At 42.6% G+C, this 13,875-nt stretch overlaps 1 protein-coding gene across 2 annotated transcripts in view; it reads left to right on the top strand.

Annotated features, from left to right (window-relative positions):
• Positions 1-13,875, top strand: part of SRPX (sushi repeat containing protein X-linked) — an 86,908-nt gene that overhangs the window by 38,080 nt on the left and 34,953 nt on the right. The window contains exons 2-4 of one of the 2 annotated variants that reach the window (XM_019747837.2): positions 6,107-6,166; positions 11,165-11,356; positions 12,813-12,989. In XM_019747837.2, the coding sequence (XP_019603396.2) occupies positions 6,107-6,166; positions 11,165-11,356; positions 12,813-12,989 (429 nt within the window). The remainder of the gene's footprint in view (positions 1-6,106; positions 6,167-11,164; positions 11,357-12,812; positions 12,990-13,875) is intronic. The other variant, XM_019747838.2, reaches the window with a different exon arrangement.

Here is a 13,875-nt window from a genome sequence, read left to right as displayed (position 1 = left end):
TGACGATGAAGGTAAAACCAAACATTTCTGACAAACCGTTAAGAATGCAGAGCTATCTTCAAAACAAAAAATAAACCCAATGCTTTGAGCTAAAATTATAACACAGAACCAGCAAATCTGCTCATTTGGGTTGCGTATCACAATCAAGAAAGAAATACAGTTTTAGCAAACTGGGTACGTTTTCCATTGGTCTCAATTCTTTCCTCAGCTCCTGCCTACCTTACAGTGAGAAAACTTTAGGGTAATGGAAGGAGCACTCTAGTAAGTAGCCTTCTAAAATCAAAATTCCTGATATAATTCTAATACATATAATAGATATTTCTTAAGAGTGAGTTTGATGTCTTAATGTTATTTACCTGGATAGTCAGAATGAAAGGGTAGAATTCAGTAGGCCAGGAAGACACTTTTTAGAACTTAGGAAAAAGAGTGGATCTTTCTTTGAAAATCTGTTGAATTAGATGACGTTTCTGTAAGGATAGTAGAATTATACATGGAATTGGCTCCAGGTACGGCTGAGGGACAGAGTCCTACATGGCAATGAGTTTCTGATTTCCAAGCCAACGTAGAATTTGTATTTGTGAGGAAGAAGCACTGAAGCATTCTTTCCAAAGACTGGTAATCCAAACCATATGAGCACTGATTAATGGTTGCCATAAGAAAACCTCAGTTAACCAGAATTCTAAAGTGATGGCCTTTTGTAAACAAAGAAGAGCTTGTTAGCAAAACTCCCTCTCTCCTCTCCCCGTGGCCGCTTTGAATCTGTGGAAAACCTTTTCCCCCAGTATGTATGAATCTCCTTTGCTGCTTTAGTAAGCTTCAGTAAATACAATCTGCTGAAAATAAGTTAGTCTGATCTTATTGTATCCTTCAGAATGTCTGTTTTGTAGATTGGTTATATTTTTTATAGAAGTTGATGTATTGGTTTAGGCTGAATATAAACTGGAAAATTTGGGGGAGGAGTGGCTAATATACTTTTATTTTCTTTCCACTTTTATCTCTTATCAATAGTAGGCAGTAAATTTTCCATTCATTTGTGTATCAGTTGGATGCATTCAGCTGCAAGTAACAAACAATGCTACTCACAGTAACTTCAATTGAAAGGACATTTATTGTTTACCTAATAACAAGTATGGAGGCAAGATGGCTAAGGGTGATTCAGTAGTCCAGGGGTGTCCAAACTGCAGCCCGCGGGCCAACTGCGGCCCGCAATCCATTGTTAATTGGCCCGCAGCAAATTCCAAAAATATATTTAGTTTACTTAAATAAACCAGGTGAGGCAATACGTACTTCACCTCGAGTGAGTGGCCCAGCTGTTTGTGTATTTTATCGCATATGGCCCTTGGTAAAAAACGTTGAAAAAAGTTTGGACACCCCTGAGTAGTCCAATAAGGTCATCATAGACCCCAGGTTCTTTTCATCCTTCCACTCTACCATCCTCAGCTGAAAATCTTTAGTCCTGAGTCATCTTACCTTATAGTTGCAAAATGGTTGCTATAGAGTTAGGTGTATTCATCCTTATACAATAACTTCCAAAGCAGGAAGGGAGAAAAGAGAGCAAAAGAATCTTCTTGTGCAGTTCTCTCTTTTAAGAGGGAGAAAATCTTTCCCATAAGCCCCACCCCCCAAGCAGATTTCTTTTTACTTGTCATTGGCCAATCCTGGGTTTCATGACTACCCCTGGAACAATCATTGGCAAAGGGGAATTTCTGAATTACAGTCGTCAAGGTTCATCTCTTGGGGGAAGGGTACATTGATGCTCAACACAACTTGGGGTCTTTTAGCAAGAAGAAAGAAGGATGGTTGCCCGGCAGGCAGGCAGCAGCTGCACACATATCCTCCATCTTGCTTTTACCAGACCCATTCCTCCTCGGCATACTTTTTATTGCACTACTGAGGAGGCCTTTTGCACTTTGCCTATCGGTGCAAAGGAGAGCGACAGTTAGTGGGTTGGGATATAAGTAGAGGTGTGTGGGCCAATATAAGTGAGCTGCTAAAGAAGTTGCTAATCAGTGTAGCCTCCTCCAGGATTCTGAATTAAGATCTCCTGAAATGTCTGCCTTGAGGGCTCTGATTTTAAAGTCAAAGCTTTAGTGAGAATGCCTGGCTTTGGGTATGAGTGAGCTAGCCAAAGAAATGAAGAGAAAAAGTGCTTTACCTCTGCTCTGGAGGGTGCTACATTAGGGGCAGTCACGTGAACCATCTTTGTGTCCCCTTTTGGCTCGTTAGAAAGACTTTTCTCTGGTGTAACCTGGAGGTTTCATCTCTTTAGGCAAATATCTACCACTTTTCAAATGACGCTTGAGTTGAGCTTGGGGTCTTGAGTTGAACTTGTGGTTTAACAACACATGTAGTTTACCCCTGAAACTCCTAGAGGCAATGAATAGCGTCAAGGCTTACTGTAGGAGTTACGTGTGTGCAGGTGAAAGAAGAAATGGAGAAAACTCAAACCCCAGAGAGCATAGAAGCCCAGTTTCTGACAGTTGGCCCTGCATTTGTTTGTGTGGCAGTCCCTTTAGATGTGTAGCAAGGCTTTGGGATGTGAAGACTTGCAATAATGTGGAAAGAATAATAAATAGTAGATACCACAACCCACTCTTTTTAGTCTTTAACACTTATTCAATATGTTTTTTGTGAAAATTTTAAAGTAATGATATGCTCAATGAAGAAAACTTGAAAAGCATAGAAAAAAGGGAAATTTTCACCCATTAATTCTTCTATTCCAGTGTGGACCTTGTCTATAAATTTGGTTTATGTGTGCTTTATTGCACTGAAGTTTTACATTATAGTGTAGTGAAGTGTACCAATAATTTCCTCTATGGGTTATGGTTTATATGTTTTGTTTAATAGTCTTCCCGTATCTCATGATCATGCAGATATTCTGCATTTTTTCTCACATTTTTGGCTTTCTAATTTAGGTCTATAAACTATCTGGAAATGATTTTTTGGTATGGTGTGAGATAAGACTCAAATTTAGGTGGTTTTTTTTAAAGATTTTATTGGGGAAGGGGAACAGGACATTATTGGGGAACAGTGTGTACTTCCAGGACTTTTTTCCAAGTCAAGTTGTTGTCCTTTCAATCTTAGTTGTGGAGGGTGCCGTTCAGCTTCAAGTTGTCCTTTCAGTCTTAGTTGTGGAGGGCGCAGCTCAGCTCCAGGTCCAGTTGCCGTTGCTAGTTGCAGGGGGCGCAGCCCACCATCCTTTGCGGGAGTCGAAACCGGCAACCTTGTGGTTGAGAGGACACACTCCAACCAACTGAGCCATCTGGGAGCTCAGTGGCAGCTCAGCTCAAGGAGCCATGTTCAATCTTTTAGTTGCAGGGGGTGCTGCCCACCATCCCTTGCCAGGAGTAGAGGAGTCGACCCGGCAACCTTGTGGTTGAGAGCCCACTGGCCCATGTGGGAATCGAACTGGCAGCCTTCGGAATTAGGAGCATGGAGCTCCAACCGCCTGAGCCACCGGTCCGGACCTCAAACTTAGTTTTTTAATATGCTTATCCAGTTAATCCCCACATATTTATTGACACCCCCTACTGATTAGTAATTCTATTTGATCAAACTTGATTAGTGGATACATAATAGCTTATTGATATGAGATAATTTGTGTGCTCATTCCCCTATTGTCAGAAGTTTAATTTTCATTGTAATAAACAATAGGTGATGAATGTGTCTTAGAATGCTGATGTACAAGTAAAGTAGGGCTGTGCACCTGTCTCTCCAGTAGGTCTCAGTCACTTCCCTTCCTATGGAAGGCCCTTCCCCATGAGATTACACATCTCGAGTTATTTCTCACTGTGCAAATGTTGTGATGGTCATGGAGATGCACCAACTGGACCTTCCTTCAGGAAGGACTGGTTGTCTCAACTGGAGGCAATGCTGTTCTCAACTGTCAGCTTTCATCTCCTCCAGAGATTGCCTCAGCTGTTGATAGTGCTTCGCTCAAGTTCACGTCCTTCCCAAGGTGGGCCATATCCAGTGACTGACTGAGGCAGAGATATAAAGGTCCAGCCATTTCAGCCCAATGTGAGAGACTGTCATTGGGCTGACATCAGAGCTAGACTTCTCCGTCTGTCCAAACCTGCTCCCATCTTATGCCTTTCACAGATGTTGATCCCTAATACACATCCTGTGCACTGAACTCCATCTCAGAGGCTACTTCCCAGAGAACCCAACCTGTGATGGTTGCCTTCTTTGCTTAGAGCCAGGAAATAAGCCAGTAAGCCTCTCACTGCCTACGTAGATTATATGCAGGCCAGGATGACCTGGGGAAGAGAGAAGTGCTCTTAATATGAGACAGATTTCTTGACGCTTAGAAATGTGCCGAATGGAGTTGGAAAATCCATGAATTCTGACGAATTTTAGTTCAGCTCTGAATATGGAGAGAAAAGGGGGCAGGGTGGGAGGGGAGGGACAATAGAATCTTTAACATTTCTAATATATCCAAAATGTATTTTGGAAACTAAGCTTCGAGTTATATGCATAATAAAGTTTATTTTCCATTATGAAAGTAATACATGTTTCTAGTAGAAAATTTAGAAGAGAAGGAAGACAAGCATCCCATTATTTTGAATTTTATTGTTTTACATTGTTATGAATCACACCATTTATATAATTTTGTTATAGCACATTTTTCACTTAATCTTGTAACATCAAGCTTTTTCCATACTATTGTATCTTTTTATAAACATTATTCTTAATGGCTACATCATATTATATCCAATAAATGCACTATAGTTTATTTAACCGTAACATTGACTATGTGGTCTGTTTATAGTCTTTTGCTATTATAAATGACATTGCAAAGAAATCTTTGTGTATAAACATTTTTTTCTATATTTAATATTATTTCTTTGGGATAGATTCCCAGAAGTGGAATGACTGGATGAAGGGGTTTGAACATAGGCTTTTGATTCATGTTGCTAGATTGCTTTCCTGAAGGGTAATATAGGTTTTCGTGTTTACTTTTTGATATGGAATAATGAAGATTTTGTGTAGTTTTGTGCTGTCTGGGTGGCCGGAGACCAGGTGAAGAAACCTGGAGCAAAGCAGATCATAGAACTGTGCTTCTCTAGTTGGGAGACCTTTTCCAAATGGACATGGCCCAGCCTTCATCACCTCTCCACTTTCAACTTCCATACTCACCATCTCTCATCAAGGATACAAGTGAAGCAGGGACATTACTCATTCGCTTATCCTGTATGGGGATTTGAATAACCTCATAATAGAGATGTCCTTCTCTGTATAGTTATAGGTCCCTGTAGGTAAATGTGTGACCAAGATGGTGCCAACTCAATGGTCAGTGATGAGTCTAGGAAGTCTAGAGGGAAAGATCTCTAAATTTAAGAATACTGTTTTGAAGTTCGGGGCCTAGTACTGCTTCAAAGATTAAAGATCGACCACTTACTAAAACTCAATATTTAATATTTTAAAAATGATTCAGTTCCAACTTCCAAATAAGTTTAAATTTTAAAATTAAGTACAGAATTTCTCTCTGAGGCTGTGGTTTTTCAAGGGTAGCAAGACTCATCAAGCAATTTGACTTTAGCTTGTTGAGAGATTCTGAAAAACATCCAGATTGTCGATTTTAGGCCTCATTTCCTACAAATATACCAAAGCAGCTTTGTTTCTTTTGTCATTAAGACATTTGATTTGCCTCCTTACCCCCTACCCAAATTCATTTCACAGGGTGGACTGATTTTCAAGTACCATAAACACCCAGTTCTACTGGGTGTTCTTTGACTACTAGAGAAACTGGGCCATGTTTGAGCCACACACCTTTTACTGCGTCTCCCCTGGCATGAGATTCATGTACATTGGCTTCTTCTCAGAGTGAAGTTGACTTTCTATCCTGAGTCCAGAATTTCTGTTGGCACATGGTGATTCCCAAACAGTTTGAGGCTCGTTTTAATTGGCTCTGGCCATCTCGGTCCAGCCAGGTTCACTGAGAGGGCCCCTCCCTGTCCCTTCATGAATGGCCACAGAAGCTTTCACTCTTGGCTCTGCGTTCTAATAGCCCCTCTTGCATGGACTGTGCCAAAGCAATGCTTTGAAATATTCGTCCATATCATGTGGCTTTTCTTGCTGCAGTTTCTGTTCTTTTTTATTGTAGGATCTGGAGACTCACCGCTAGAAGACGATGAAGTCGGGTACTCACACACTAGATATAAAGGTGAATGCTTTGCTTGTGTGCTAATGAGACCTGCTGATGCCAAGAGAACTTTCTTTTTTGCCCTGCAGAGCAGACTATAATAAAGTGACCAGACCACACATTTAAGTTCTAATTACCTGTCCGGAGAAAAACGGTTACAATTAATATGCATATGCTCCCATTTAAAAAAAAAACCAAAAAACAAAGATGAAAGAAAGAAAATAAAAGCATTTGGAAATCTTTGAAGTGCTGACCTTCAGCACCCCAGTGGTCATTTTATTCTTGTAAGTTTCTTTACTGTTCTTACTTCTGCAAAGCCAAGTTCTAGCTGATGAAAGTGAAAATCAAGCCATGAGTCCTGCCCGATTCATACATTACAGCCAGAATCGTCCAGAGTAAACCACCCGAGGTCAAATCTGGACCCAGTGCTGCTAATGTACTGAGATGAATGGGGACCGAGAGAACTTGATTTTCATAAGCTCATTTCATTGTGCTCTTCCTGAGTCCAGGTTGGCTCCCAAAATGATGAGTGAAGTGTGTTGTCCCATGAAACTTCAATTTAATGATAAAGCACTCCATCTCTACACGTTTCCAGCAATCTACCCCCTAGCAGGTATCAAAAGCTTAATCCAGAAACTTCTATGTAGATTCAGGTAAGTATGTCCACAAATATTATTATTGGCGAGTCATTTCTCTGAAGCTTAGGAAGCCCTAGGAAAAGTAAAGGTAAATTTAGATTATTTCTCTCGGAATCTGGTTCCCATTACAGTGGAGAAATCATTTGAAGAAAATTGGTTAATAAAGTCCCACTGTGACATTTTGCCCAGGAAATTTGTCCACATTTTGACCAGAGGACACTGCCTTACTCTGTTGTGATATGTCCAATTTACAAGAGAATCAGGGTAGTGCTGGTCAGTCTTTGGTTGGAGACAGTCTTTCAGTTGTTTTCCACACAAGTGAACAATCTTTCTAATGTAATGATTGATGCCCATGCCCAGGTGTGTTTCCCACCATATTTGTTTTTGATCTGTGAATGCCAATACTCATTCCTGTCTACAACTCCTATATTCATTGTCTCAGGAATTAACTAGTCAAACAAAGCCTCAGTTTGTTAATTAGATGCTTGGGGTAATACCAGAGGTATTCTGATTGCTAATACTTCTTAATTAATTGAGGGTTTAAAAAATATTTTTTTTTCTTTGAGTCCCTTGTTGAAAAATTTTCAACACTTGCATGCACATGTGACCCTTCACCTGTACAGTAGGTGTTATTTTGTGCTCGCAAATCATTGTTGCCAGTATTCATCCTCACCCCACAGCATGGCAAGTGTGGAAGGTAGACCAGACGGCCAAAATATGTGCCTGCCCTAGAACTTATCCTGCATGTTTATGAATAAATACTTCTCAGGAAATTGTTTGCATTGTCATTTTTTTACTTGTAAAACTTAGAGGCAAACCATTGTTAATTGGGGGTTTAGCTGTAGATCCTCAGGCCCCCGCACAGTGCCTGGCACAGAATATGTATTCAATAAGTGTTTTTGAATTCAATTTAAGTAAAAGAAAAAAAAATGAAATTTAGCCACATTTATTGTGTTCCCAGAATGTGGCAGACATTGCTTTTGGTTCTTTTACTTGGAATGCCATCGTGTTGTCACACTAATTGAGGGAAGGGGAAGGCATGTAGAGATACGTCGTTATTTCTTATTTACAGATGAAGTGAGCACAGATTAGAGAGGGTAGCTGGCTTTCTCAGAGTCACACAACTAGCAAACATTATGTTTAGATCTGAAATTCAGATGTTTTGGCTCAATGTCCAGATTTTGCTAGTGGTTCATCTGTAGTCTGCTACAGGACACCCCAAGCACTCCAGTGAATTGGAATGCTTACCACATTGGCTCAGGAGGATGAAAAACCTGTCCTGAATAATCAATTTTGATTTCTCCCTAAATAAACCCTGTCTTAATTGAAGCAGCATAAGAGCTTCCTTTCTCTAAACCTCTATGTTAAACGTTTTGCTAATTCAGTTAAACTCATGGTGCTTGTATGCACTTCAAATTCAAGTCCCTCACTGACATTTTAATTACTATCACTGCAGGACTGCTCAACTGTCAAAATGTGTCCTGAAGATTTGCCTTCGAAAGGAATCCGAAAGAAATTCCTTTTGTAAATAAATGAAAACAAGATGTTTTTCCCACACATTGACAAGAGCACAACTTTTGGCTGTGCCCACAGCACTGCTAGGAGGATTTGAAGGGTCAGAATGTGGGGCAAAGTCTGCTAATTTTATGTTGTATCAAAATACGTGAATTTGTGATACAAGTATTTGCAGCTCATTCTCTAATGTACCTGTTAGTCTTAAATATTTGCCCTCGGTACATTTGTGGAAAAGACAACCAGAATGTGTGCACTAAGAGTTGCAGATATGCTGCCTCATTAGTTTACTCTAAAATCAGCCCTCCTAAACTCATGCCAAAGTCCAGAAGCTGGGGGTGTGAGTGTTTTCAACATTTGGGTGAAAAACAAATGGAGAATTAGACACTCTTCTAGTTTGTACATCAGTGGAATTGTGACCAGGACCCAGAATGCAAAGGGGATTTGCCCTCAGTGGAAGGGTTACAAGAGACGACTCAAAGTTATCGGTCAGAAGAAGGAGTAAGGAAGCGGGCATGAGTGAGAGATGGGTAGGGGATCGGAGAGGAATAAGACAGAGTTTCAGTCGTGCAACTTTAAAGCTAGATGGAACTTTAACATAGTTTAATCCATTCCTGTCTCTTGTAGACGAGGAATCGGGTTCCCTGAAAAGGTTAGTGAATTTTCCAGGGTTGCTAGGAGTTAGAATGTGTGCCCAGGCCTCTTGACTCTGCCCAGTACTGTAGCCACCATATTGCACTTGCTCACTCCGTTGTCATCATCTCCCTCTGGGTCTCCCACATTCACTCCCATGTCATCACCCTTGCCCCACCTCTAATGAGGACTTCCTTTTCTCTCTTCAGTCAAGGTTTCCACAGTTTGGCCTGTGAGATGGTGGGAAAAGAGGCAGTAAAGGGGAATTGTCCAGAGAAGAAGAAGGCTAGAGATGGGGAAGCACAGAAGCATCACAATCTAGAAGGGGAGCGGGGCAATCAGGAAAATTAAGGAAAGAGACAGGGGAAGTTAGGGAGAAGGGTGGGGCGGGGCTAGATTGTAAAGATAAAGAGGTAAAGTGACAGGTGGTTTTTAAGCATTAACATGGATGTCCTCTGACGAATTATTAAAAAGTGCTTCTTTGAGATTAAAAACACCAAGTGCATTTGGGAGTTTCCTTGTAGGTGATCTTTCCTATGACAGCTGGAAAAGAAAGGCGGAAAGAGAGAGGAAGAAGAAATATACCTCACTTCTAGGAGTCACAGAAGCTAGGAGGCTCCAAATCTCAGTTTTATTGGAGTGGTAGGAGGTATTAATGGACTTCTGATTATAGAAGAAGGAATATCCACAGCTTGGCACTGCTAAGCAAGCATACCCCAAGGGCTTCTCCTTTATCTGTGATCTTGAAATCCAGTTTCATGGCCTACCTAGAGCCTTCACCAAAGAAAGCACTAAAGCATTTGTAGGTAGAAGAAAATAATGGAGACATATATGCTGTTTTGTACTTTACTTCAGGGTCCAGATTTTTCTCATTTAAAAATGTTAGCACAGACGATATGTGTAAACATCAGAGGAAGGAAACTTTGTTTAAGGAAGGTCTGTAAGCCTGCTGTCAAGTAAGCTCCTATAGTCTCCATCCGCATGGTTGAGTTTAATCAGCTCTATGCTGAGGACATCACTTTTACCCAGAAAGTACGTGGAATACTGCTTGAGTCCCGACTTTAGGACCCACTTGCAGCTGTCTGCAAAACACTGTATCATGAAGTGTTAGACAGAGGAGACATGGCAACACAAAAGTGAAAAAGGCCATGCACCAGACCTGGACATGGCTGAGAAGCACTCAGAAACACATCCTCGGAAGAGACTTCCTGGCAGTCAAGCAGGGTGTGTCCTTCCTGGCCACATGGTGGCGCACGAACTCCACTCACTGACAGCTCAGGTGGGGGAGTGGAGTGGGGCCGGGCAGCTACAGGGAGGGGGCTCCTTCCTGTCCGTGGCACTGAGAGCTCAGCAGGCTTGAGGGAGCTTGTCACTGGTTCCCATCAATTGTGCAACGGCCACTGTGGGAACTCCCCACTGAGCTAATCATGCCCTAATTTTATGGCTGTCAGCGAGCACCTACCAGAGGCACATAGGAGAGGTTCTGATTTATTAGTGTCATCCTAGCTGTATTCCGGGCTAAAAGGAGACCAAAATCATGACACCCTGAACTTTGCCATTTGGGAAGGGTATCACTCTCTTCCCTACATGGGACATAACTGGGGACATCTGGAAGGGGGGGTTGCTTCTCTATGTGAAACAATTGTGACTTTAAGCCAAAATTATGTCCTGTGGCAAAAACTTGGAAACGGTAGCTTCACTCACATTCATTAAAATAGGATTATGAGTTTTTAGGGAGAATATGCATACAGACTTGGAAAAAACCTAAGTTAACCAAGTCTGAAACCAGTCCCCCCCAACCATGTGTGGCTGGTTGGAGTTAGGGTTCACAATGATACCAATTGCCCTCAAGAGAATTATGTATCTCGTTAAGGGAAATAATGAAAAGAACGAGTGTTTATTGAACATTTACTATGTGCTAGGTAATGTGGTAGGTGCTTGGTATGCATTGTTTTTAAGAGCCCTATGATATAGTTGTAGGTATCAACTCAGAGAGGTTAAGTAACTTGTCCAAGATCACACAGCTAGTCATGGAGGAAGGCAGATTCTGTTCATATATGTCTGTCACTTAATCCCACAATCATACCTTCCCTTCCCAGAGACACCTTAAAAGATATGGGGCACTGTTTGGATGTCCAAATTCTGGAATGCAGCCAGTCAGGGACTTTAAGAGTGAGGAGACACATTTTCTAAAGAGGTCATTTTCTATTTCCTTGTTTGTTTCTGCTACTTATAGACACCCCGTGGTGCTCCCCAATCAAGGTGAAGTACGGAGATGTGTACTGCAGGGCCCCTCAAGGAGGATACTACAAAACAGCTCTGGGGACCAGGTGTGACATTCGCTGCAGGAAGGGCTATGAACTGCATGGCTCTTCCCAACTGATCTGCCAGTCAAACAAACGGTGGTCCGACAAGGTCATCTGCAAACGTGAGTATCCCAGAGTCAAGTTGGATCCTCGAGGCCAATCAGGGCCAAAGTTCTTTTGCTCTGAGATCAGGGCTTTTTCCTGAATGTCTTGTGGTCTTTGATGAGAAAAACTCTCCTTGTGAGCAGAAGCCCGTGGGTTTCTAAGATGTGGGAATGAGATGACACCTTTCAGACAGAATGGCGTGATCAGCTGTTTGGGAAAGGGGGAGAGAACAGCGGTTTGTTCGGCAAACAGGTTATGTTTGTTCAGTAAGTGCTGAATCCTTTAAAGGTGTTAAGAGATTTCGAAAGAAGACACACACAAGCTTTGCCATCAAGGGTCTCACAGAAGAGCATCAGAGACAGCAGGGCAGAGATGTAAACCATGACAGAAGTACAAGAATGGTGCTAAGTCATGGGCTTGTGGTAAAGGAGACAAGAATTGTTCTCCCAAGAAGTAGAGCTTAGGGAGGCAGGCAAAGAGTTACTGAAGAATGCTGCTTATTCCATGAGAGGAAGTATGCCTCAGGGGAGAAGGTTGGAAGAGCCCTGCAGGGACTGACTTTTAGCTTTATGAAAAGTCATATTTCATTGTGGAAACTGTAAGTGGTACAGCATTATTGAAGCACATTTTAGGTGCCATCGTTTTTCAAACCAGCCATCATTTATTGAGCATCTGTTGTGTGCCAAGCATTTCACATACATTCGATTTTTGCAACAACCTATTGATTTGGGTGCCATTACTTTAACTTTATTGTTGGGGAAATTGAGGCTTGGGGCTGCAGCCTATGAAGACTATGCAACTGGGTGACTACAGTGGTCACTTTCAGTGCTTCCCCCAGATCTCCCCGGATGCCCTGTTCCCAGTTCTGTGTCCATCCTTTAGATTCTGAGTGCTTTGCTTTTAATGACTTGCACCTTTGATCTTCTTCAGAAGAAGACGCTGCTCCTTCAGAGGAATTCCCTCTTTGTTCTGATGGGGAGAGGGTCCCACGTGGGCACCCTGTAGCTGTCCAATACTGACTGGTAAAGGATTATGAACGTCTAGCTTCCTTGCCTGGGGGCAGGACAAACTCAGGTGTCATTCATGCCCCAGAACTCCCTTGGGGGAGCAGGCTGACTTTGCCTGAGTTGTCACCTTGCTGGGCTTCCACCATTCCCTTGTCCTGCCTCCCCCATCCCTCCCTCGTCTCCCCTGGGAGCACTTTCTTATGAAATCATTTGCACACCAATCTTTGTTTCAGGGTGTGCTTCCGAGGAACCCAATCTAAGACAGTGACTTAGCTGGGATGCCAACCCCAGCTAGTCTGATTGGAGACTTCGTGTCCCTTCTGTGCGACATGCAGCCATCCATTTTTTTTCCTCTAACTGTGTCCATTATATTTAAATTAACTTTTCACCCTATGCTTTCAGTTTCTGGACTCAAACTCTACGGACAGAAACTGAGAAATGCTGAACCTGGTTTTCTCTTTTTCAGAAAAGCGGTGTCCTACCCTTGCCATGCCAGCAAATGGAGGGTTCAAGTGCGTAGATGGTGCATACTTTAACTCTCGGTGTGAGTACTATTGCTCACCAGGGTACACATTGAAAGGGGAGCGGACCGTCACGTGTATGGACAACAAGGCCTGGAGTGGCCAGCCAGCCTCTTGCGTTGGTAAGACGATCACAGCCCTCAGGAGATGCGTGCTTTGGGAGGAGCAGGCGGTGTCATCCAGTGGATTGAAAGGAAGCATCAATATTCCACGTGTAAAGCATAAGCACTCAGCTTTGCTTTTGGTAGCTCCCTTTATCCCTAGTTCTCTGGCTCAGCACAGACCCAACCTCATTCTCTATCCTCCAGCTGACTTCACAGCTGATGGCTTTCATCTGACATTTGTCTCTTTCTTGGCTTGCTATTGAGGCAGCTGCAGGCTGACAGAGGGAGGGCACATTCCCGCTGCTTTAGATCAGGATCTGCCTTGTAGCGTTGAGCAGTTACTGACATTTGCAGAGATGGTCCTGCAGAGAGCATCTGTGTTTTTCAGCCTGCAGATGTAGTTCCTTTCCTGTGGATTCCGCTAGTCAGCAAGCACTCAGTTTGCTGAGCTGGAAGGTATTTGGATATATTACCTTACTCTGGGTTTGTTGAGCAGTGATTCTCAGGTGTTGTCTGGGAGCAGCAGCATCACCTGGGATCTCTTTAGAAATGCCAATTCTCAGCTCTGCTGAATCAGAAACTCTGGGGGTGGTCCTAGCACTTTTGCTGTAATGAGCTCTCCATGGGGTTCCAAAGTGAAATAGAGAGCCACTGATCTAAGGCAGTGCTTCTCAAACTTGAACATGTATCGCAACTACCTGAGGACCTTGGTAGAAATGCAGATTCTAATCCAGCAGGTCTGGGGTGGGCGCTGGGATTCCGCGAGTACATGCTCTAGTGCAAGGTCTCTGAACCTCAGCACAGTGGACTTTTGGGGCCAGATAATACTTTGTCATGCGGTCCTGTCTTCTGCACTATAGGATGCTTAGCAGGTCTTTGGCTTTTACTCACTAGATACCAGTAA

The sequence above is a fragment of the Rhinolophus sinicus genome, chromosome X (assembly GCF_036562045.2).
Source record: "Rhinolophus sinicus isolate RSC01 chromosome X, ASM3656204v1, whole genome shotgun sequence".
Lineage (NCBI taxonomy): Eukaryota > Metazoa > Chordata > Mammalia > Chiroptera > Rhinolophidae > Rhinolophus > Rhinolophus sinicus.
This window is presented reverse-complemented; position numbering and strand designations above follow the sequence as displayed.